Here is a 26,170-nt window from a genome sequence, read left to right as displayed (position 1 = left end):
TTAAGGAATGATTCTGCTTCCGCAACAGCCAAAGCTTTGTGGAAGGAGGTTCTCAAGATAGGGGTTCCCAAAAATTATTGAATTAGACCGGGGAACACACTTCACAGGGAAAATCATGACTACTGTTTGTGACATGCTAGGTGTACAACAGAGATTCCATGTCCCTTATCATCCTCAGTCATCAGGCTTGGTTGAAAGAATGAACAGAACCATCAAAGAAAGACTTAAAAAGATGGTGTTACAGTCAGGACAAAATTGGCTAACGCATTTACCTGTGGTATTAATGGCCATAAGGGGATCACCAGCAAAAGGGACTTTACTCACTCCATATCAGCTAATGACTGGCAGAGTAATGAATCTAAGTCATCCAGCTGATCCCAAAATTAGCACCCCTGTTAAAGAAGCTGCAGAGAGGGACAATTTCCTCAAACAACTATTAGAACAGGTACAGAAATATTTACATTTTGCAGCCTGTAATATGGCACCAAAAGAAAAACAGGAAGGTAAACCGCCACAATCTCTAAGAGTTGGTGATAAAGTCATGGTTAAGAACTTTGTTTCAAAATCTACATGGGAAGCAAACTGGCAAGGTCCGTTTGTTGTGACAATGGTCTTAAGTGACCAAATAGTAAAAGTGAAGCACATAAACCATCAAAATCGCAAGTGTGTGAAAAAGAGGGGGATGGAGAAATGGGTTCATGCAGATCAGTGTAAAAGACTTAACTGATGAGAGCATGATACTGTTCTTGTTCTTTATTTACAGGATCCATTATGGAGCGAGAACCAGTATACAATCAACCTTGGATCCTGCATAAGAAATTTCAATTGCTATACTAATAAGTAGGGCTCCAACCTACAACTATCAATACTCAATACCAAACAATACCAAATATGAGGACTCCAACCAGGATCACAAGGAATTAATTATATCCCAAAAAGCCCAATGCCAGCTGAAAGTTTAAACCGGAAAGTCAAACTGGCAAATGGAATACATGGGTATAATTCAGAATACCAAGAAATATGAGTTTCACATCAGTTACAAAATATTGTTTTATAATTTTGTATGTTTTAATTTTAGATATTGTTTAATCTACTTGTTGTTACTTTGTGTTAGAATTTAGACAAGAATGTGTGTATGTGAGTAGTGTAAATCACCTCTGGCACAAGGATGTTACACGGATATAGCCAGAAGTCCAAAGAGGATTTCCTTTCATCTTTGTGGTGTGTCCTTCAGACACAAATGGGGGAATGTATGACTTATGAGCCATGGAGCCCCAGAGATTGCTATCCTGTCATAAAATGCGTTTTCTTTCAAGTCTATCTCTTGATAGACAGCCACGCCTGTCATGGACAAAAGAGGAAACCCACAGGCCGGCACCAAAACAGCAATAAACAAAGGTGGTGTCCAGGAAGGAAAAGCATGGGAGAGAACAACAAATGGATGCCCAGCAGGAACAAAAGGCAAACAAATGGTTGTTTATTGCCTTTAGTTTATACCCCTGAGGTGGTAGAACAGGTTTCAGACCCTGGGAATGAGGGTCAGACATGGAAATCACTACCTATACAACACTGCCACCTACAGGACACTTCTACTACCATTATTTGGTCAACAGCGACATCTACAGGACACTACTAACTTGGAGGTTACTATGGATCATCATATGACAGACTTGATTGGCTGGGACTTCTCTAGGGTGACTACCCTTTGACAGGGGTGGAGTTTTGGATTTGAATGAGTTTGAATGCATCTGATTTTGTATATAAGATGGCTCACAGAGAGGCCAAAATATATAGTTAGAGACTTAGACCTAGACTTACATCTTAGACTTAGGTACAGGTATATCCTTTATACATTGCATCTGTACTTGAAACTCTGTTTTGTTATTTTGTTTTATTTTACTTTACTTAACCTTTTTAGTGCCATAGGACGTAGATTCTACGTCCTAGGTACCAAGGGACCAAAGTGCCATAGAACGTAGAATCTACGTCCAATGGCACTATAGGGTTTACAAGCGCTGCGCTCGCTTTTAAAGCAGCACAGCGCTTGTAAACCCCTAAGATCCCCCTAGGCAACGAGCAGAGCAGCACATACTCACCGATCCGGGTCCCCCAGCTGCACCGATCGTCGCTCCAGCCAATGACAGCAGTGGACACGCATTGATGACGTGTCCACTGCTGTCCCTTTAAAAGTCGCCGCCTACTGTCGGCTCCCTCACTCCTGCTGCGCACGTTGGACATGGTGGAGCTCCCCTGCTGCCTTCCTGCTGGATTGATCGCCCCTGATCGCCTGCCTGCCTTGGGTAAGCTGAACTACAACTCTCTACCACTGTTTATTTTGCTTATTTCTATCTCAACTGTCTAAAAAAATTTTTTTTTCCCCATTTTTTCTTCTATCTTTGTCATTATTACACTTTTGCACACATACACACTTATTTACAACTTTCCCAAGCACACACAGACACTTGTTCTGGTAGTTTCTATTGCCAAGGGTTAGGCTGATGCCACACATGGCGTAGGGCTGATTTTTTCAGCAAGTGGAAAAACGCTTGCCGAAAATTCAGCCCTACGTCTGCTACTTGTGCCTGCACCCGAATGAATGGAATACGCTCGGGTGCAGGCACATGTAGCCGATATACGCATGAAAACGCGAGACTTTGCATTCTCACGCGTTTTCATGCGTATATCGGCTACATGTGCCTGCACCCGAGCGTATTCCATTCATTTGGGTGCAGGCAAAAAAAAAAAGGGTGCATAGAGTGCAGCCCCAATATTTTGCATTTTCAGGTTTGGCGGCCATGTACTTATGTGCAACTAGACATAGGTATCGTTTTATACAGGGGAACTTGCAGATTGATGGTTAGTAAGTTTTTGGTAGTTGCCATGGAGATTTTGGGGAGAAATCTAGGTTTGTATCTGGTTTATCCTTGATTTCTGACCAAAGCGCTGACTTCTGCAAGGGACTGCGGCCACAATTTTCCATGTAGAAAGAGAAGAGTGGTGTCTCTGAATAGCTGAAGGTGTGCACTTTTTGGAAATATATAGTTTGCGGGGGTTATTTCACAGGTATGGGGGTGTTTAGACTAAATAACTGCAGGTAGAGCAAAGCCCCCCCTTATGCATTGCCCCTGTTAGGGGGCATTTGGTGGCCACGTCTTTATGTGCACCCATACATATGGGGTATCGTTTTATTCAGGGGAACTTGCAAATTGAGGTTTAGTAAGTTTTTGGTAGTTGCCATGGAGATTTTGGGGAGAAATCTAGGTTTTTTATGTGGTTTTTCCTTGACATCTGACCAAAGCGCTGACTTCTGCAAGGGACTGCGGCCACAATTTTCCATGTAGAAAGAGGAGAGTGGTGTCTCTGAATAGCTGATGGTGTGCACTTTTCAGAAAGTTTGTGGGGGTTATTTTACAGGTAGGGGGGGTTAACACTGAAAACCTGCAGGAAGTGCACATAGAGCACAGCACCCACATTTTTAGCTGTAATTGCCCTTGTGCATTGCCCCTGCTTTGGAGTGTTTGGTGCCCATGTCTTTATGTGCACCCATACATATGGGGCATCAGTTTATTCAGTAGAAGTTTGTCTTTCAAATTTGCCTTTGTTAGAAAATTTATGAGATTTTTTTTGTCAAATCCACATTTGATCATGCGTCCAAGTGTACGTTTTAGAAAAAAAAAAATGTCAAAAAAAGTTCCAAATTTCACAATGCACTGACAAAAGGTATTTGGCTTTTGAGTGAAAACTACATTGCACCTAGAAACCTGAAGGTCTGTAGTTTCTAAAGATACCAAACATGAGGGGATATTTTAGATTTACATATAAGTTATGCTGCATCAACTGTTACAAGCGCTTTTCCGCTTTGTTCTAAACTAAAGTATTGCTTTAGTTTGGGGGTTACTTCTGGACAGGAACTGTGGGGTACCACCACATATTTGGTATCGTTGGACTTGGGAGTATCAGGGCTTTTACAAACAACAAAAAAAAAGTGTATAAAATTAACTTTTCTATGGAAAAAAAACTCAAAATATACAGAAATTTTTCATAATTTTATTTTTTTACATATTTCACCCAAAATACACATTATATCTCCAGAAAAGTTATAAAATTTGGTATGTATGTCGAAGCCCAATTAGTGACGAAAAAAACGATATATAATTTCCCTAGTTTCATGGAGGTTTTCCTACCAAAAAACATTGTTAAAGTGAATGAGTACAAAATGCTTAAAAAACGTCTGGCACTGGGGGGAACCGAAATGACGAATTCGGCTGGCACTTAAAGGGTTAAATAGTCCATTGACTTCTGGCTTAAAAGCATCTTAATAGCAAGTTAGTAAAGGAACCCTGGTCAGCAGATCCAACAGGATCATTAATGTTTATTCTCCTGCTGGGAAAAAGGAGAGAACTGATCTTCTGGAAAGTTCAAGTTTGTGTCTGGGAGGGAAAAATTTACTGGTAAGGGCAAACAAACAATACTACAGTAAATTTTTTGTGTAATCCTCAGCCAGGTTATCGTTGTTTTAATTGTAGTGTGTGCAACACCATTTTGCAAGGGAATCATTTTGTACATCCGCATTCTCTTAAAACTTTCCCTATAAAACAGAGAATTACATGTCAGTCTACCAAGTAGAGTATTGATGGTGTCTGTAAAATTAGATGGGATTAACTTGAAATGTGTTTGTATGTATTGTGAGAGATGCAATGAAAAAGATCATTGTTTGGTGTGTTTTCCACCAGTGTTAATAGTGGAATACTAATAGCACCAGGTAAAATGCCTGGTTTTGCAGCAGGTGATGCTTAAACTCCCTTTAAGGTTTTGATTTGGCCAGCTGTAGGGAGCTGCCTCATTAGGCTGCAGGTGAGCAGCCAATAAAAAGGGCTGTGTGATTGCACAGGAGTTAGAGTTGGAGGTTGACTGAGTGAAGGTCACTCTCAGAGCAGGGCACAGGGCAGGAGGGCTGCCTGTGTTAGGAACTCCCAGAGGAGCTGGGGGTGCCACCTGCCACTGCAGGGAGCAGAGGGAGTTATGACCAGACGGATGAGTGCTGAGAGGGCTCAGCAATAGAGATGTAGCGAACTGTTCGCCGGCGAACTAATTCGCACAAACATCGGGTGTTCGCAAGTTCGCGAACTTTTAGCGATGTTTGCAATTTTGGGTTCGCCTTAGCTGGAGCCAAATTTTGACCTCTCACCCCAGAGCCAGCAGATACATGGCAGCCAATCAGGCAGCTCTCCCTCCTGGACAACCCCCCCCCCCGGACCACTCCCTTCCATATATAAACCGAAGCCCAGCAGCCATTTTACATTCTGCCTGTGTGTGCTTGATGAGTTAGCATAGGGAGAGAGCTGTGCAGGGGTTTGAGGGACAGTTTAGGTAGCTTTGCTGACTAGTGATCTACTTTCAACTGATCTGTATGTAGCTGCTGTGGGAAGCTGTCCTGCTGATCTCATCTGCTGTAACCCAATAGTCCTTGTAAGGACTGCTTTTATTTTCTGATTACTGTTACTCTAGTCTTCTTTTCATTGTGTACTGCAGCTCCGTCTGTGTGTGTTGGAGACAGGTATGCTGGTCATAGTAGTGCACCAACCACACATTCACATCATTATTTTATTTGTGTATTTTTACTTTGCTTCTGTAAATTTACAGAGCCCAGTGCTATTAGTCTAGCTGTGTTGGGGACTGGTGTGCTGCTCCTAGTAGTTCACCCCCAGCACCAACCAGAGATCACTTTTTTTTTTTATTATTATTTTTTTTTTATTTATCTTACTGTTCTTTAACGTGTCCAGTGCTGTTTGCTGTTGTTCATAGTAGTGCACCAAACCATAGTAGTGCACCACTTTTTTCTAATCCTACAGATTCCTTTTTGGATAAATTTAAGAAAATCATTGATGATGCCTATAAGGATTTATTAATATCAAAAACAGATCTAAACCCCCAGGCCGACCGATTGTATTGGGAAACGGAAATTTAACAGAAAAGGCTAGTAAATTCATAGATCAGCATCTGAAGAAAGTATGTTGTCACTCTCCCTTCATATGTAAGATACGATGGAGGTATTGGCTAAATTGGAAGGGATTAAAGTTGTAAGAGGCACTTGGTTAGTGACTCTAGATGTTGAGGCCTTATATACATCTATCAAACATCAGCAAGGAATACGAGCCGTGCAATCCTTTATCAAAAGTGATGCTTCAATGAATCAGGATTTTGGTGATTTCATTTTGAAACTATTGAATTTTATATTAAATCATAATTATTTTGTTTTTGATAATATTTTCTATCTGCAAATACAAGGCACGGTGATGGGCATGGCGATGGGCACGGCGTGCGCTCCTACGTATGCCAATAAATTTCTGGGCAAATGGGAGGAAGATCTTGTTTTTTGTGATGATTTGAGCTTTTACACATGCCATATCCCACAATGGCTGAGATATATTGACGATATCTTCTTTCTGTGGGAAGGACCCCAAGATCTCCTAAATGACTTTTGTCTGATCCTCAATAGCAATGATTGGAACATCAAACTAACAAAAACAGCCTCTCAAACCTCTGTCTCTTTCCTAGATCTCACCATAGGTGTAAATGACAAGGGTGATATTACAACTGATTTATTTAGAAAAGATACTGCGACTAATACCCTGTTACATTACACAAGCCATCATAGACAAACAGTTAAAAAGCCTGTATGTCTTTGGAAACTTTTAAAGATAGGGCTAAACAACTAAAAGAGAGACTCCATTTAAGAGGGTATCCAAACAAACTCCTTAAACAAGCCCACCATAGGGCATTACAAACTAACCGAGATCAGCTACTTAAACCAAAATCTTTTGCAAGTAGTCAGGAACAAATTAGATTTGTTACCACATTCAATCCCAGTAATTTTCAAATTCAACAAGTGATCGATAAATTTTGGCCGATCATATTACAAGATCCAGATTTAAGACATCTTTTACCCGAAAAAGTTTCCTTCTGTTACAGAAGATCAGCAAATCTCAAAGACAATCTAACAAAAAGTCACTTTGTGGGAAAGAAACGTTCACTGGTAGTAAAGTAGTAAAGAGCAGCTTCAGATGTGGTAATTGTATCACTTTGAAACGATCTGGAAAGTTCTTTTTGACAATCATAGAATCACATCATATTCACCACATTAATGACTATATTAATTGCAAAACGACTAATGTCATATATTATGACAAGAAATATATAGGCATGACAACACAGCCCTTAAACAAGCGCATGCAAAAACATGCGAGTACTATCAATAATTCTAAAGAAGATTCCAAGAATAATAAAACACTCACGACGGTAGCCAATCACTTTTTAAAATACCATGAAGCTAATTCCACTTAGATGAAGTTTTGGGGTGTTGAACACGTTATGCTGGGGATTCGGGGAGGTCAGATCACAGAAGCATTGCTAAAGAGAGAGAGCTCTCTATACATAATCGTATTTATTTACACGATAACAGATAAGTTGGGGTACACTCAATGTGTACATTTTCTAACCATCTCTTCACATTACTGATTTGGGTTCTCTCACACTAATTATTTCTTTCATATAATTTCACTGATTATATTCATTTACTGATTGACTGTCTGCCCTCGCGTTGCAAGGGACATTTTAGTGACTGCACTTTTATATCTCTGTGAAGTGATTATTTAAATATCGCAGAGTCTATATTAATATTGCACCATCTTGCACTTCACATAGGTTTACACTGGTTCACCGCTACACTTTTAAAACTTATTTTAACAATGAGAGATATTAGAAGTTGATTAAGTACTCATTACCACTATTTATTCTAATCATGGGATAAGTTGGAAGCTGATCTGATGACTATTAATTACTATGGCGGCAATCTGAATGTTTAAATTTCCCCTATAAATTAAGGGTTAATGATGATGCCCAAAAGGGAACATGTAGAAATCTTGTAATTGGTTGAAAATTACTTAAATCAACCTGTAGACAGGCGGAAGTCCAATTCGCCTTGATAAAGCTATGAGCGAAACGCTCGTTGGCGTTCGCAATTCTTTGTACCTTGTTTTGTAGTCGTGACGAGGTAACATGTTTATATGGTAGTAGGCACAACGAGGTAATTAGTTCTTAGAATGTTGGTGGATGTTGAAGGTTAAATGAAATAGATTTTAGGATAGTGAAGTTACAGTTGGCGTATATGTAGTCGTGCCGAGGTAATACACACAAATGGTGGTAGGCACGATTAGGTAATGGTTTTTGAGAAGGTTGATTTTGCTGTCCGTCTGATTTACCTATTTGGGCGTCTGTTATTTAACATACTCTCATGTAATCGCGAAGGTCATTTGAGTACACAGTGGTAGACACGATGAGACAGTGGTGGGGAAGCCGCCTGTGACATTTGATGAACAAAACCACACCGAGATCTTTTGATTTTTATCGGTAGACATGGCTTCTGTGGCTTGACTATATCACTTTAGTTAATACTTAAATGGTGCATCTGTGAGCACCTATTTAGAAGTTGAATTTCCGGCGTATTCCTTTACTATTAACTGCATTGTTGAAATGTACAACTTAATGATATAGTTACTATAAGGAGCTATTAGCCGCTCACAATATATAGCCTGAGCTGCTAGCGAATTATCAGAAGTGCTACCCGTAGAAGTCGGACAGAAGAAGTACCAATTTAGAACTAACAACTCATCGCCACTAAAAGTGAACCCTGCCTAAGCTCTCTTAAAAAGGTGACTGGAGGCTTCTAGTCATTGTTAGCATACCGGTAACGTCATTACTGGTTGCAGTTCTGATTTTGTCATAATATGTTGAAGGAGAAATAATCTATAATTAGTAAAGGGATCCGCAATCACCCCTTCTTGTGCTCAGTACACCTTTTTAAGAAAAAAAGACACATATTCGTTGATGTAAATTTAATGGAAAAGCGCAGTACTTTCCGTGTATAATTTGGGCTAATTTGATAAGTTTAGTACCCTAATGCAGGTGTATAGATTTATGTCTATACACCTGTATACTCAATCAGCCGTTTAGAGCGCAGGATTTCCTGAGATATATCTGTGTTTGAGTTGCAGCAGAGTTTCACTGGTTGTAGTCACCAGAGTATAGAACTTTTTTGAACGAATGAGCCGTTTTAGAGCAGCCTGGGAGAGCTGCCAAGTTCTTTGGGATATTAGCAACAATTATTGCAAACAAATCGCATCATCACCACATGGCCGTAGGAGCAAGTGAGTGATACATTTTGATTTATTTTCAGAGGCAGCTGTGTGATTGCAGTCTGCTCTATTTGTTACTTGTTCAAGTTTGTTACTTTTGGCCTAACCTAACCACCACTTCAAGATACCTCCGCTATAGATAGAATAGCAAATCGGTCTAATTCAGGCCGTGTTTAAAGTGATAGGTACTTAGATTGCCAGTTATTTTAACTCTTGATTTTTTCCTTACTTTTCTCTATTTTTTAACTGATGACCTTTTTTAATGAGGCTAAATAAAGTTTGTTTTAATTCGTGGTGTGCCATCAATTGGTGTTCTTTCCTTTTCCTCTTTAGTAGTGCACCAAACACGTTACACATAGTAGTGACATTGCATTGCAATAAAATCACCTGAGCGACGTTTTTCCACCAGCAATAATATATTCCGTATCCACTACTGCGGCGTTTTGTCTTTGCGTGCGAACCGGCTGTAACCTTTACACGACTTGATTGGCATGTAGACGCGGGATGTTTTAAAGAAGTTTATTACACAAGTTTAGAAATGTAGTGTGATTTCTACCCATTACAGCACAAAAATGCAACCCTGTGTCAAAAACTTATTTTTCAGAGAAATTTTTGCCCTTGATCCCCCTCCGGCATGCAACTGTCCAGGTCGTTGCACCCTTTAAACAATTTTAAAATCCGTTTTCTGGCCAGAAATGGTTTTAAAGTTCGCCTTCTCATTTAAGTCTATGGGGTTCACAAAGTTCGCACTTTTTGGCGGAAGTTTGCGAACGGGTTCGTGAACTTTTATTGCGAGGTTCGCTACATCTCTACTCAGCAAGGCTTAATGTGAAGCCTGACTGTTCCAGAGAGTGGAACTAACCCTGGAAGGTGAGAACCCTGAAGGGGACAAATCGCAACCCTGAACTGTATGTTGATGAACTGTTTTATGTTTCTGTTGGGAAGAATTGGCTCTAAATAAACCTGAGTTTTGCCTGAAGACGTGGTGTCCCTGTCTCTATGCTCCAGATCCTCTGCCTGCCTACCATTGCTAATTCCCCCAAAATTGCGTGTACAGGCAGTCAGCATGTCACAGTATGCATCAGTAGAAAAAGAAAAGAGGCTCAAATTATTGGAAACATTAAAACGTTTCTTAACTAGGTCTGAGCCGTGTATTATCGGGGGAGATCTTAATATTTCATGGCCTGGTGAAAAAAAAAAAACTACAGATATTTAAGGATAAGTCTTAATTTAAAAAGTTTGATAGAGTCCTTGAATATGAGAGATGTGTGGAAAGGTAATGATAATTCCAGAGTATCCCCAAAAATTATTGTAAATAGTTTTGAGGTTGAAACCAATTGTTTTTCAGATCACAGGCTTTTAAAGTGCTCGATTAGTTTTCCTGGGAATATTTTCTGTAAATCAACATATTGGAAACTGTGTAGTTGCTAGAAGATGAAAGTGTTAAAATAAGTTTGTTAATAATTATAAAATGTGGAGAGAATCTAAAAAAGATTTTAAAAACATCCTATTATGGTGGGATAAAATGAAAACTGTTTAAAAATTTCTTAAAAAGTTTTTAAATATGAAATTACAAATTTTTTTTGTCCTTAGAAAAAGCTGGGGTTGAAGTCAATGAAAATATTGATGAAATTAAAAGTGAGATTAAGAAAATTTTAGAGGAGAAAGGTAAACAAATTATTTTTTTTTAAAAAGAATTTTGTACATTTTTCATCCTCATCCGATGTTTTAACCTTTGAAAAATATGTAATGGTAAAGATTTTATTGATAAAATGGAAGGTGAAAACGATAGAGGAAATTTTAAAAAAAGGTAGAACATTTTTATGGAGACCTCTATTCTGAAAAGGCATCTGATCCTTTTCTGGAAAAATTCTTTAAAAACTTTTAAATATGGAGGATGAAATTTTTTTTAAAAAGATATTAGGTATTGTTAAAAGCTTTTCTAATTTAAAAAACACTTGGTAATGAATCTTCCAATTGAATTTTATAAAACATTTTGGGATATTTTAGTGGAAGATTTTACGGAGGTTTTAAAAGAAGTTGCTAAAAATGATGTGCTTCCTGAATCTTGGCTAGAAGGTGTGGTAGTTTTAATTTTTAAAAAAGGTGAAAAAGATTTGATTAAAAATTGGAGACCAATCACACTGTTAAATACGGATTATAAAATATTTGCAAAAATGTTGGCATCTTGATTAAAACAGGCTATTAGTAGCGTACTTGAGGTTAATCAATATTGTGCAATTCTGAATAGGTCTATTACAGAAGCGCTCTCTTTAGTTAGGGACATAATTTATGATACAAGGGAAAGAAACCAGAAGCTATTGATTACATTCTTTGATTTTGAAAAACCTTATGATAGAGTATCTGATAGTTTCCTTTTTTAAGTTTTAAATATATTTGGGTTTCCTTCTACTTTTATTGAACAGATTAAAGGAGATGGCAAGCCAAAATTTATAAATAGTACCACTGGATAGAGCTACAATTGATTTGAGCTCCATGCAAAGAATGGCGTGGCCATTTTGGAAGTGGTATGCCCACTTCCTTGCCTTCATTGCACATGCGCAACCTTCTTTCCCCTTTCCCCCTTCCCCCCCGGAGCGTGCCCTCCTGTGCACATGCGCAACCTTTCCTCCCCCCCAGCCTAGGCGCGCATCCGTGTGGGCGCGCCTGATAATTACTAGCAGATCCTCTCCGCTCGTCGCTTCAGTTATTAATATTGTGAGTAATAGCCTCTCTGTTCATCTCTTTTCCTGTCTGCTCTTACTGTTATGTTATTTTAATGTGTTAAATAAAAAAAAAAAAATTCAATCTGATTGATTGTGATTTTTATTTGTGATCTCTCTATATATGTATAGCACTACTGTTGTACACCAATATTACTAATTAATAATTTACACAGGAAATTTTAATTAATGTCAAAAAAACATAAAAAATTATTTGAGATGCTCACTCAGAGATGTATTAAGTTTAAAGGGCAAGTTAATACTATCATTTTGATTTTTTTTTTTTTTTTTTAAAGTACATGTTCATACCAGCTTCTCAATTTTTATCACTGTTTTAAAGGGCAAGTAAATGGAATTTTTTATACTATAGAGAGCAAAGTAGATGCTATTTCTTACACTGTTTAAAGGGCAAGTAAATGCAACTTTTTACACTGTTTAAAGGGGAGTAAATGCAATTTTAAGGTTCATCTGCATTCATTTAATATTGAAAGACAAACTGATTGATGTCCCTGCCTTGGTGAAGTTTAAATCTAAATTTCTGAATTGTTTTTTACAGTATTATCGCTATGTCTCACGAGGAGTCACAAATGCCAACAACCTCAGCTTTTCATGCTGAAAAGGTATTTTATATTCTTCAAACCTGTAAGCTCATGCATTATGTTAACATTAAATCTTGCGTATTTTGCGCGCCTATAATCGCCTGCATTTTACATCGCTGTAAAATCTTAACTTAATATAAATTTATAATAATTTCAATAAATTACATTTTTATAGTATGAAGTTTTGCTACAAACAATGCGGCAGCGCGCCGGTTCAAGAAAGAGGCGCGAATGCTTTTCAAGCGATACGGTGCATCAATCTGAAATCACCGGTGAGAGCGAAGAAAAATTGGAGGAAGACACAGAACAAGAAAGTGTGGACACCAGTGAGGAGGGAGACATACAGAGCAAAGAAAAGGAGGATCGACTTGGCAAGAATGACTGGTGTCAATGTTCTAATTGTTCTGCAATGCCAACTGTAATAGAGTGCGTCTGTTGCCATGAGGAGCCCCTGATTAAAGCCCTAATTCCAGACGACGCTTCATGTATCATTGAGTGGCACAGATTTAAGACCGATATCATTGATCCAGAAAGAGTGGATTGTGCCTTCAAGTTGACCAACTCTCAAAAGAAAAAGAAACCCAACAAAGCCGCAAACATGAGGTTCATAAAAATGTTTTCTTCTTTATTCCTAAAATTTAATTAAATTTAAATTTACATATTATATCCTTTTTCTCAACAGGGCAATCAGAAAAGCTGCCTATCGCTGCTTCAGTGTGGGTATACGGTTATCTGGGGTCTGGGATACGGAAGGTGATACCAGCTTGTGTGGTGAAGGCTGTTACAGAAGCATTCCCCGACCCAAAAGGAAAATACGTATTCTTTCTACAAGCCTGTGATTTTGCAGCAGAGGAAATTATCTTTTATTAGTAAAAAATTATACCCAACACTGTTGAATATTATTTTTCAAGTTTCAGATTTTTATACTAGTTAATTGTTTATGACAATTTTTGGAAGACATAGTCAATGACTGAAATAGCAAAAGTAAAAATTATGTTTAAGATTGATGTTTTAAGTGATGTTCATTATAATAGAAAATTAACTTACTATACAACCAAATTATATACCAACAAGTTTTACATCATCTTCCAAACCCTGAGAAGTGTTGTTCTACAACAACAGATTTTTCAGGCCTTTCTTTGGATGCAATATTTTTAGGTAATCCCTTGGTATGAGATTCCCAACAGTGAACAATCTCACCTTTCACAATTTTGCCTGCATCAGAAATAGGGATGCACCGAATCCCGGATTCGGGCCGAATACCACGTTTTTTGTATGGATTCGGTTTCGGCCGAATCCGTGCTCTGCGCCGAACCGAATCCTGTTGGAACACGTGACCGCCTTATTCAGTCTTCGCGCACTTTAGACTTTGCACAAAAAGGTGAGCATGTGAGAGGGTTGGAGGTGCCGCTGGGCGGATAAGAGGATGGCTGCGCTGAGGAGCGCTGGCTGGGAGACAGTTTTAGGCACGCTGGCTGGGAGACAGTTTAAGGCACGCAGGCTGGTAGCATGTTCAATGGCAGAGAGAGGCACCTACCTTGGAGTATGGATGGGCGGCACACAAGCCAGCAATGAACGTGTAAGCCACAGTGAGGCTACCAGGCTATTCAGGCAAGGTGTATTGCACCAGGAGCCCAAATGAAGGGAGAATATGGTGCTGCCTGTACTGGCTTTGTGGCACATTCCATGTAAAGGGGAGGGAAACAATCTTTCCCGCCACGCCACCATCACCATTAACTTTCATTTGCAGCAATGTAGGTGTTTTATTGCGGTGAGGGCAGTGAGGCTGGGGAATGCCCTTCCTAGTGATGTGGTAATGGCAGATTCTGTTAATACCTATAAGAGGGGCCTGGATCAGTTCTTGAACAAGCATAGTATCCAAGGCTATTGTGATACTAATATCTACAGCTAGTATTGATGTTTGTATATATAGTTTATGTATGTGAGTGTATAGGATAGGCCAGTAAAGCTATTACTAATTAGCTAATTAGATGGCAATAATGGCAAAAAAGTGGCAGGTGGGATGTGGTGATTCAATGCCTGCCCTAATGATAGCTGCAATCACATAAGCAGCACATCTGCAGAGGTTTCCAGTATGGTAACTCCAAGTCCACCAGAAAACAGTGAGAAATCCACTTGTGTGAATTGTAGCAGAATTGGCAAAGCAAGCAACAATTAATGAGTTTACAAAAGCTAGACATCAGTGGGCCTCTGATAACCTTCATGCAGTTAAAATTCACAATGCTATTGGTAAGATGATGGCAGTAGATTTGCAGCCTTACTCAATTGTTGAGGATGCTGGATTTACTGAACTGGTGAATCTCCTAGAACCAAAGTACAAAATTCCATCCCGTCGTTTTTTTTCTGACAAAGTAATACCTGACATGTATAATAAGGTGATAAAGCAAGTTAGAAATGCAGTTGACAGAGCAAATGCCCTAGCTTTCACATGTGACACATGGACATCAGAGTACAATATCCAATCATATATCAGTTTGACAGCACATTGGATTGATATTGAATTCAGTCGCAGAAGTGCAGTTTTGCAGTGTAAAGCTTTTAATACCAGGCACACTGGCAAGCAAATTGCAGATTCTGTACTAGAAACCATGAAAAGATGGGACATTCCCATAAAAAAAATGCCATATCATTGTTCGTGATAATGCAGCTAACATGGTTAAAGCCATGTCTGAAGCTCAGCTTCCTAGCATTGGCTGTTTTGCTCACACACTCCAACTCTGTATCCATGACAGTCTTTTTTCACAGCGCAGTGTAAATGATATGATAGCAGTATGCAGAAAAACAGTTGGTCATTTTAAACACTCATCAAGTGCAAAAGCAAGATTTACTGAGTTGCAGTCAGAGTTAGGCCTTCCAAATCATAACCTTATTCAAGATGTTGTTACTAGATTGAATTCTTCTTACCTGATGCTGCAGAGAATGATGGAACAGAAACGTGCAGTTAACTTGTATATTTCAGAGACAGACAACATGCAGCATATCCATGCACAACAATGGGGTCTCATGGAAACAGTTATAGGCATTCTACAGCCATTTGAGGAACTGACGAGAGATAAGTGCTTCAAACGCTTGTATATCCATTATCTTACCAGCAGTGTCAAGCTAAAGCGTTACATAAGCACTGATGTAGCAGATGATGGTATCAAGCATATGAAAAATCTTATGCTATCATCCATTCAGTCAAGGTTCCAGGGACTAGAAGAGAATAGTATCTTAGTTGTTGCTACAGCATTAGACCCCAGATATAAAGTTAAACTTTGGACAGCAGGCTGTTGCAACTGTACTTAATGCTGATCCAGCCTTAACAATTGAAGATGACAGTGATCATTATAGTGATGATAGTGGCAGTGGTGGTAGCACTCTTCCTAAAAGCCATGATGATAAAAACTCTAAGCAGGGTAAATCACCAGGTAGAGAAACAGGTCCATCACCTTCAAAAAAAAAAAAAGTAATTGGAATAATTGGGAGGAACTGTTTGGGAAAAAAAAAATCATCAACCTATGCCCACTAATACTGTTGAAAAGGAAATTAATGCTTTCTATCTAGATCAAAATATTGATCGCTCAGAAGATCCTGTTCAATGGTGGAAAAGAAATAGAATTATCTTCCCAAATTTAGCAAAAACTGCAGAGATCTATCTCTGCTCTCCACCTACATCAGTTCAAAGTGAACAGCTTTTTAGTACACCTAGGGATGTTTGTTCTCATAGTCGCTCTAGACTGTCTCCTCAAAATGCTGAACGGCTTATTTTTCTGAAAGCAAATGTCAATTTTATGACAGACTACTACTATGTGACTGTGCAAAAGTGACTGCTGCATGTTGTCTGTCTCTTTCTGATGCGTGCCACTAACTTTAAGTTAGTTATTATTTAGTTCAAGTTGACAACTTGCCACTACCAGGAGGAATTCCTCAAATTCAATTTCAAGCTATGAATTTTGCCTTTTGACAGTTTTACTGCTTTTAATGTATAAATGATGATGATGTTGATTACTGTGCACATAATGCCAAAAATGTTATTGTACTAAGTGACTACTACTAGTATAGTATTACTAGTATTTCATTATGCTTGATGACTTTATTCGAAGAACAGTCTTCTACAGTCTAGTCTTCAACTGTCTTTAACTCTGTATGGCATGTATAGTCTGTGTGAATTCTGGACTTATTCAATTCAATATGTCTTCTACAACTCATCAAAAAAAGGCAGCAGTAACATCAAACATCTCTCTTTTTCATTTTATTTTATAAAGTATAGCATAATAAAAATGTAAAATCAATTTCAGTTAGTCACATATTCTTATTTTTTGGCAACTAAAAAGTATTTACCATATATTACAAAAAGTAATTCGGCCCCCTTGAACTTTTCCACATTTTGTCACATTACAGCCACAAACATGAATCAATTTTATTGGAATTCCACGTGAAAGACCAATACAAAGTGGTGTACACGTGAGAAGTGGAACGAAAATCATACATGATTCCAAACATTTTTTACAAATAAATAACTGCAAAGTGGGGTGTGCGTAATTATTCAGCCCCCTTTGGTCCGAGTGCAGTCAGTTGCCCATAGACATTGCCTGATGAGTGCTAATGACTAAATAGAGTGCACCTGTGTGTAATCTAATGTCAGTACAAATACAGCTGCTCTGTGACGGCCTCAGAGGTTGTCTAAGAGAATATTGGGAGCAACAACACCATGAAGTCCAAAGAACACACCAGACAGGTCAGGGACAGGAAATTTAAGAGAAATTTAAAGCAGGCTTAGGCTACAAAAAGATTTCCAAAGCCTTGAACATCCCACGGAGCACTGTTCAAGCAATCATTCAGAAATGGAAGGAGTATGGCACAACTGTAAACCTACCAAGAGAAGGCCGTCCACCTAAACTCACAGGCCGAACAAGGAGAGCGCTGATCAAAAATGCAGCCAAGAGGCCCATGGTGACTCTGGGGGAGCTGCAGAGATCTACAGCTCAGGTGGGGGAATCTGTCCATAGGACAGCTATTAGTCGTACACTGCACAAAGTTGGCCTTTATGGAAGAGTGGCAAGAAGAAAGCCATTGTTAACAGAAAACAATAAGAAGTCCCGTTTGCAGTTTGCCACAAGCCATGTGGGTGACACAGCAAACATGTGGAAGAAGGTGCTCTGGTCAGATGAGACCAAAATGGAACTTTTTGGCCAAAATGCAAAACGCTATGTGTGGCGGAAAACTAACACTGCACATCACTCTGAACACACCATCCCCACTGTCAAATATGGTGGTGGCAGCATCATGCTCTGGGGGGGCTTCTCTTCAGCAGGGACAGGGAAGCTGGTCAGAGTTGATGGGAAGATGGATGGAGCCAAATACAGGGCAATCTTGGAAGAAAACCTCTTGGAGTCTGCAAAAGACTTGAGACTGGGGCGGAGGTTCACCTTCAAGCAGGACAACGACCCTAAACATAAAGCCAGGGCAACAATGGAATGGTTTAAAACAAAACATATCCATGTGTTAGAATGGCCCAGTCACAGTCCAGATCTAAATCCAATGGAGAATCTGTGGCAAGATCTGAAAACTGCTGTTCCCAAATGCTGTCCATCTAATCTGACTGAGCTGGAGCTGTTTTGCAAAGAATGGGCAAGGATTTCAGTCTGTAGATGTGCAAAGCTGGTAGAGACATACCCTAAAAGCCTGGCAGCTGTAATTGCAGCAAAAGGTGGTTCTACAAAGTATTGAGGGGGCTGAATAATTACGCACACCCCACTTTGCAGTTATTTATTTGTAAAAAATGTTTGGAATCATGTATGATTTTCATTCCACTTCTCACGTGTACACCACTTTGTATTGGTCTTTCACGTGGAATTCCAATAAAATTGATTCATGTTTGTGGCTGTAATGTGACAAAATGTGGAAAAGTTCAAGGGGGCAGAATACTTTTGCAAGCCACTGTATATTAAATGGATTTTTGGAACAGGGAGATGGAAGAAGAGCTTGCTCTGTCCACTCCACGCATCAACCTGGTATTGCAGTACCTCCAGGACCGATGCACCTCTTTATTCAGTTTGAAAAATCAGAACAAGCAAAAATCAGCAGCAGCAGCAGCACAACAAGTGCAAAGAAACAGCAGCAACAGCCCAAGGAAGGAAAAAAAAAGCTTTGCAGCACTTTGCAAAGTTTGTCGGGCGAAAACGGAGGAAGCAGTGTGAAGTGAAACAAGGCAAAGCAGGGGCAAGCTGAGCTGTACTGTACTGAATGACAGCAGCAGCAACAGCACAAGTGGGCTGGATGCAAGGAAGGAGAGAGTTAAAGAGACAGATAAGGAGAAGAAAGCAGGACAGGGAAGCAGGAGCAAGTAGTCAGTGGTGTTTGTTGTGCAACAGTAGAAGCAGGAGACAGGTTGCTGTCGTCTCCCCCCTTTATTTGGTCTGATCCCCTTTCAGCCGGGACTCGTTGCAGGAGTTTGTTGTGTGCGCAAGAAAGAGGTGGGGCTCTGCAAATGTTGGCTTCTGGGAGAGTGGTGAAGTTGCTGTTCTGGTGCGGAGTGCTTGTCCGGTGCAGGCTGCAAAAGAGAGCTAGAGGCCCAAAGAGGCCAGAGAAGGGCAGCTGTAGAGGTGCTGTAATGTGGGGCTTGTGTCTCATGTGGGGGGTTGGGGGGAGGGTAGTGTAGGTGCAGGAGGAAGCGTTATGGCCCCTCTCTCTCCCCATGGAGGTAGAGCAAGTGAGGATCTGGGCCTGTCGGTGCGTGCGCAATTCGGGTTATCGCTTCTCGGCCTTTTGGCTAAGAATAAGTGATCAAAAGAGGCATGGCGGCCTTTGAAAATCGCTCAAAAACACTGTTAGCCTTCTGGTTGAGCCAGGTCACCGAAGGAGAGTGAATCTTGAATTCATGGTGGAGACGCTGCTGAGAGACAAGTTCAAGCTGGAACCATTGAAGATTTTCTGCATGTAAGATTTCCTGTGGCAGGGGATCTATGACCTCACATTTCTACAAGAAGGGGAAAGAGCTCAGTAACACTCCAGAGCTGGAAGGTATCATACTGGTACCCAGCTTTCAGATGGAAGAAAAACCAGTGACTGTACACTTGTTTAACCCCTTCACGGACCTGGACGAGGTTCAAGCTTACCTGAAGAGGTACTGCTTGACGGTGAGAGGAGGGATCAAGCAGTTCAATCGCTATGACTTCTTCAATGGGAAAATCAAGTTCTGGGTAAGACTGGCGCCAGACCCAGAAGGAATCGGGGGAGTGAAACATCCTCCAGCGAATTTTTCCCTGGGAGGCAACAGAGGCTTTGTCGTATCCGGGACAGCCTAAATACTGCCGTTTATGCCTGCAATTTGGGCACATCAGGGATGAATGCCCTAATGCCCCAAGATGCAGATATTGTGGAGAAGGAAGCCATGGGGTGGGACGGTGCCCAAAGCCGAGGAGATGCGACATCTGTGGGCTGGAAGGACACCTATGCAAGGACTGCCCCCAGAAAAAAAGGCTATACTTTTATAAAGACTCAGCTGTTGCCCAATCATATGCGAGAGCTGTAGCAGGGCTGGTAAATAGAGCTGGTAACACTTTAGTCACAGGTGAGAGGCCACAGCTGAGGGAGAGAGAGGAGAAGGAGCCGACGTCGAGGATGGATGAGGCCGATGAGGAGGTGCAGGAGGGGGCCTGAGCACCAGCGGGCCCATCGGGGCTGCCAGCAGCACAAGGAGACAGAGGGACAAGGAGAGGCAGAGTAGGTGGATGCCAAAGTACAGGCTGAGGAGGAGTCATCTGAAGGCGAGTTACAGATCGATGAGGAGAGTCAGGACAGTGCAGCGGAGCTGGAGAAAACCCCAAAAATGGGGTGGGACGTCAGCATGGAATCGGAGTCAGAGTCTGAGATGGACTTCACCCAAAGCAAGAGCAAGGAAAAAGGACAAAGCAGCGCAGAGTGTCCATCCCCCAAGAAAGTGAAAACGACGGGGGATTTCGCATTCTGCAAATAGCTACGAGGTGCTGCAGGAGGAAAGCGAGGAGGAGCAGGTCAAGCAGAGTTTGGAGCACCTGAGAACGGCAGTGGCGGAGCTGCAAGCAAAGGAAGGAGAGGAAAGCGGAGGAAGACAAGCAGACAGAACAGTGGTGGAAGAGACTCCGAGACAAAGTGAGCATAAGACTAGGGGAGGGGCTGGGAAAAAAAGAAAGTAGTGCCTGTTATCTTAAATATAAACTGTATACAAGGTCATAGTCAAATAAGTTTAAAATTGGACACTGGTATAGAACAGCTGACAAAACAGCTGAAGGTTAAAGGTCAAAGTATAGGCACAGAAAAAGAAAATGCAGCTGTTGTCCTTGGTTAATGGCCTTCTTAGTTGTCGCAAATAGCCCTAAAAACACCCCCACTGCACAGATACCATTCTGGACACTGTGCGGACATAACAGTTTACCTTTTTGGGCCTATTGTGTTGATGCTAGTTAGTTTTACTAAAGATGAACAGAGGGGGATAGTTATGCAAAACCAAGGATGATGATTGGATGCCACAGGATCTACCCCATGGAAGAAGAAATGGTTAAATGGTAACATGCTGTATTGTTAGATGTTCCCTCACGTCCTCACGAGCTTTCAGGACGTATGAGCTATTATTTAATACTCTGTATTGTAATACTCTGTATTAATGTATACCTCTAATAAAGCTGTCTGGTTAATATCCTGAGTGAATCTGAATGGTTCTAGTCAGGCCCAGGGGGAACTTCGGGGCCAGGCTCGATTTGAGTAAGCAGTTATTCAATTCCAAGAGTAACTTACTCATTGTGGGCGAGAATCTTATATCCCTGGAGGATTATAGGAGTGTAACTACGACAGTGCCATGCCGATATAATGCTATCAGTATTTTATGTTAAAACATGTCGGTTCAAATATGCTCCTTAAATGTCAGAAGCGTAAGGGCTAATGCAAGGAGGGCGGCAATCCTGGAGCATATGGGAACTTTAAATGCCGATATCTTTTGTTTGCAAGAATGTAGTATTAGGAATTGTTCTGTTGACAGATTTAAATTAGAGATTGATAAGGTGATAGGAGAGGAGCAGGTGTGTGCTGTACCGGAAAGAACGATCCAGCAGAATCTAATCTTACTGAGGGACATGATATGGGAGGGGGAGTTTGGTTGTTACTAACATTGATTTTGAAAAAGCATACGACAGGGTGGCTCATAACTTTTTGTTTAAGGTACTAGAGAAAATAGGAGTGCCAGAGGGAGTTGGACGGGTAATAAAAGCGCTGTATAAAGATATTTATAGTAGAATAGTGATAAATGGAAAGGTGGGGAGGAGAATTAAAATTCAGTCAGGAGTAAGACAGGGGTGTCCAATGTCACCAGTAATGGTTTATATGTGTAATAGAACCACTATTAGAAGCAATAAGGAAGGATATACAGATTAAAGGGTATGAGGTTCCGGGGAGTGGTAAAAAGGGGGTAAAAGTTTTGGGATATATGGATGATGTGACACTGGTAAACAGTACAAGGGAGGGGTTAAAAAGCACAGGATCATGTCAGTAACTTCTGTTTAGCCGCATGGTTTAAGGTAAATTGGAATAAAAGTTGGTACAAGCAATTTGGGAAAAAAATAGACATCACAGACACAAATTTACAGGAAGAGGCAAGGGGAATTAAGGTATTGGGATTAACATTTATTAACAACCTTAAAAGGGAAAGACAGTTGTGATGAAGTAGGGAATAGAGTCGCACAAAAGTTAAACTTATGGAGATTAAGGGAGCTCTTTTGGGGGAAAACTGCTAATAGTAAAAGGGGTAATATTGCCAATTCTGCTGTCTATTTGTATGGTATTACCGCCCACACAAAGAAATGTGGCAAAGACTGCTGTTTATATTTTTCTGGGGAACAGCATACAAAAAAATTAAGAGGGAGGTTGTTAAAAACCAGTGTGAAACGGGGGTGGGATTTTCCTGATATTGATGTGGTCATGGGCATTACATATTTCTCACAAGGAATTCATCAACGGCTGCACTTATGATATATTTAGGGGGATGGGAATGTACCAGTGGGATAATAAAAGGCCCAAAAGGTTTTATTGTCCACAATTTTATCTGTACATCGAAAAGAAAGTGAAAGTACAAGATCCTGTAGGAACCAGAGGAGGTACGGACAAACAGAAGACGGTTGGTGGGAGTAATATAGGATAAAGCTGAGATGGGGTTAATACAAGGATTGAATTGTGCAGAAACAAGTAAGGTTTGTAAAGAGTTACACAAAGCCAAAATTCAATTGGGTAGGGGCAGGTCGTTGCCCCTCTCCCCATGTAGGTAGACCCAGTCAGGATCTGGGCCCGTCAGTGCCCAGTCTAGTCATTGGCGTGCGTGTGGCCCCTTCTACTCGGCCTTTTGGCCCTTACCCGACAGGTTGGGTCCATGCTGCTATTAGGTGAAGGCAGTACTCAATGAATACCGGAGGAACCCTGGTTCTCTTCTGTTAAGGTTGAGAGGCATGCTGTCACTGGGGACCAGGAATTATCTATCGAGAGAAGGTGAGCTTTGTGGGAGGCACCAAACACTGTAAAGGTGTATTTTCCGAGAGAGAAGGAGAAATTTATGTTGCGGCTGATACAGAAAGACATCGTTGAGGAGTAATTAGGAATGGACTGACCAAGCATCTTCTGTGTTCATGTTTTTCATCAACAAGGCTGCTATGATATGACATTTACCAGCATGAACGAATTAAGGACCTGTTTTCTGAGAAGTCAAGAGAAAGCATCACATCCTCTGCAGTAATTATTTGTTTTTGCTGAAATTGATGTGGTTTAGATTTAATGTATTGTTAATGTTTTTGAATGTTTTGTAATGAAAAAAAAAAACTGTTCTTATCAGTTTAATATCTGATACATCCCCTATCTGGAGTACGAGTTTGAAGAGGCAAGAGAATTCTGAAGCAGAAAGGAAGAGAGATAATTGCCTTGGCGAGAGTGGAGATATTTTATATTTAAAGTGTTGAGCAGGATGGGAGTACCAGAAAGAATGCTGTCTTGGATCAGTCTGTATACAAATATTGAGTAGATTTCAGGTTAATGGTTTTCTAACTAATACTGTAAATATCAAATCTGGGGTGTGAGGCAGGGATGCCCGCTGTCCCCCATCCTATTCATATGTGCAATAGAGCATGTCAGGATCAGTCGGGAATTGAACACGGCTTGGGGTGTTCCTGGCAACGTACATTTGCCTCCTGAGCCACTGGAGGCATTTTGGGCTGATTCTGTCCAATTCTATTGTCTGTCTTCTACTTTTCTGTCTGCTCCCTTTCCCCCACTCACTTCATTATCCTCACGCGTTTCCCATCGTCTAATCTTGACTCATTATAAGCCTGTCCCTGACCATTGCCCCTTGCTTGGTCATTGATCTGTTTCCTGTGACCCTGCCGCTGTGTTCCTTGTTCCTGTGGATTTCCTCGTCATCCCCTTCTGGTTCCAAACTCCAGATTCTGAGTCTTGTTCCTGCTCTTGCCCTGTTCCCTTCCTTGTTCTGCTCTTATTTCCCCGGTTCTGACCTTGGCCTGTCCTCGACTGCTTGTTCGATGTCCCCTGACCTTTGGCCTGAATTGGATTACGTCTCTGCCTGCTGATTCAAATATTCAAGTGTGTATATCGTCTGTGTGCACTGTTACTTTATTACGTTTATTTAAGTTCTTCACTGATCATCATGGCCTCTGACACCAGTCCTGTGATCTATGGTTACACTCCGGGTTCCCCAGTCTTCAGGCTCCCAACTTCCTGGTACTCCACGGCGTCTCCTCGTGACAGAGCCTTTGTTGAGTAAATTGAGAAAGGATAAAGTTGCGAGAGGACTATTTCATATCCAGACACTGTGGGGCACATTTACTAATCCATGAACACTCCGAATGTTTTTTTCCGTAGTGATCTGTATTTTTGCGACTGTCGCCGTCGTGACTTTTTCGTATCTTGCACGTATTTTACGTGACTTTTTTGCCGCCGTCGCAAAAAAATCGTATTGTTGCACCGAGTACGAAAGTTTTGGATTCATTCAAGCTTTGGTACTCTTGACTTTCCTTGGGCCAGGTTGAAGCTGCAGAGTGCCATTTATTCCTATGGGAGGCTTCCAAAATCATGCAAAGTCGGAAAGGTTTTAACGCCGTTTACGATCGTTCAATACAAAAAAGTTGCGAAAAATACAAAACGTTGCAATGGCGACGGAAGTGTCGCAATATTTTCGTTTCCAATCAGAATTTTTCCCATTAAGGATTCAAATTCGTGTTTTGGTAAATCTGCCCCTGTGAGTAGCCTATATTGTTGCAGGATTGTTTTTAATAAATGGTATTATACTATTTCTGTTCTCTTTTGCCTCTTTAACCTTATGGAGATTCTGAATCATACTTCATTCAACATTCGCTTTGACTTATCTCTGCATATCATATTTGTCATCTGGGGAGTGCGCACTTTTACCGCATCCAGTGGTGGTGATCACATGTGCATTTCCACAAATTGTTTTCTTTATATTTTTTATGCGCTTCCATCGTATTGCATTTCAACACGTTTGAGACATATTCAAGGGAGGGTTCTTTTGAGGAAGCAGCAAGCAACAAAGCATCACATTTCATCGTATTGCAAATGCAAATGTTGGCTTCTGGGAGAGTGGTGAAGTTGCTGTTCCGGTGCCGAGTGCTTGGTCAGTGCAGGCCGCAAAAGAGAGCTAGATGCCAGAGAAGGGCAGCTGTAGAGATGCTGTAATGTGGGGGTTGGGGGGAAGGTAGTGTAGGTGCAGGAGGCGTTATTGCCCCTCTCCCCATGGATGTAGACCAACCAAGTGAGGATCTGGGCCCGTCGGTGTGTGTGCAATTCGGGTTATCGCTTCTTGGCCTTTTGGCTAAGAACAAGTGATCGCAAGAGGCATGGCGGCCTTTGAGAATCGCGTCAGGAATACTGTACGCCTTCGGGTTGAGCCAGGTCACCAGAGAAGAGAGTCTCGAATTTGTGGTGGAGACGCTGCTGAGAGACAAGTTCAAGCTGGAACCACTTAAGATTTTCTGCATGCAAGATTTCCAGTGGCAGGGAATCTACAACCTCACGTTCTACAGAGAGGACGACTGCATGAATTTCTACGAGAAGGGGAAAGAGCTGATAAACACTCCAGAGCTGGAAGGTATCATGCTGGTACCAAGCTTCCAGATGGAAGAGAAACCAGTGACTGTACACTTGTTAAACCCCTTCACGGACCTGGACGAGGTTCAAGCGTTTCTGAAGAGGTACTGCACGACGGTGAGAGGAGGGATCAAAGCAGTTCAATCCCTATGATATCTTCAATGGGAAAATCAAGTTCTGGGTAAGACTGGTACCAGACCCAGAAGGAATCAGGGAAGTGAAACATCCTCTGGCGAACTTTTCCCTGGGAGGCAACAGAGGCTTTCTATCGTATCCAGGGCAGCCTAAATACGGCCGTTTATGCCTGCAGTTTGGGCACATCAAGGATGAGTGCCCTAATGCCCCAAGATGCAGAAATTGTGGAGAAGTAAGCCACAAGGTGGGATGGTGCCCAAAGCCGAGGCGATTTGATATCTGTGGGCTGGAGGAGCACCTATGCAAGGACTGCTCCCCAGAGGATGGACAAGGTCAATGAGGAGGTGCAGGAGGGGGCCAGAGCACCAGCGGGCCCATCGGG

General features: G+C 41.1%; 1 protein-coding gene and 1 pseudogene across 1 annotated transcript; both read left to right on the top strand.

Moving 5' to 3' along the window:
- Nucleotides 1-2,263: 2,263 nt before the first annotated feature.
- LOC108648313 lies at nt 2,264-13,526 on the top strand. The gene is made up of 4 exons (XM_031891510.1): nt 2,264-2,300; nt 12,474-12,537; nt 12,692-13,119; nt 13,199-13,526. Exons 2-4 carry the CDS (start codon nt 12,484-12,486, stop codon nt 13,353-13,355), a joined length of 639 nt encoding a protein of 212 aa, XP_031747370.1. The 5' UTR covers nt 2,264-2,300; nt 12,474-12,483; the 3' UTR covers nt 13,356-13,526.
- A 4,917-nt stretch (nt 13,527-18,443) lies between these two features.
- Nucleotides 18,444-18,567, top strand: LOC116407377 (annotated as a pseudogene).
- Nucleotides 18,568-26,170: the final 7,603 nt, after the last annotated feature.

The sequence above is a fragment of the Xenopus tropicalis genome, chromosome 8 (genome assembly GCF_000004195.4).
Source record: "Xenopus tropicalis strain Nigerian chromosome 8, UCB_Xtro_10.0, whole genome shotgun sequence".
Lineage (NCBI taxonomy): Eukaryota > Metazoa > Chordata > Amphibia > Anura > Pipidae > Xenopus > Xenopus tropicalis.
This window is presented reverse-complemented; position numbering and strand designations above follow the sequence as displayed.

Bases quoted from the DNA above. Each gene is read 5' to 3' on its own strand.
- LOC108648313 (XM_031891510.1), top strand. From the start codon at position 12,484: ATGTCTCACGAGGAGTCACAAATGCCAACAACCTCAGCTTTTCATGCT. The intron at 12,538-12,691 runs GTATTTTATATT...ACATTTTTATAG, and splicing joins CAGCTTTTCATGCTGAAAAG to TATGAAGTTTTGCTACAAAC. The intron at 13,120-13,198 runs GTTCATAAAAAT...TTTTCTCAACAG, and splicing joins AACAAAGCCGCAAACATGAG to GGCAATCAGAAAAGCTGCCT.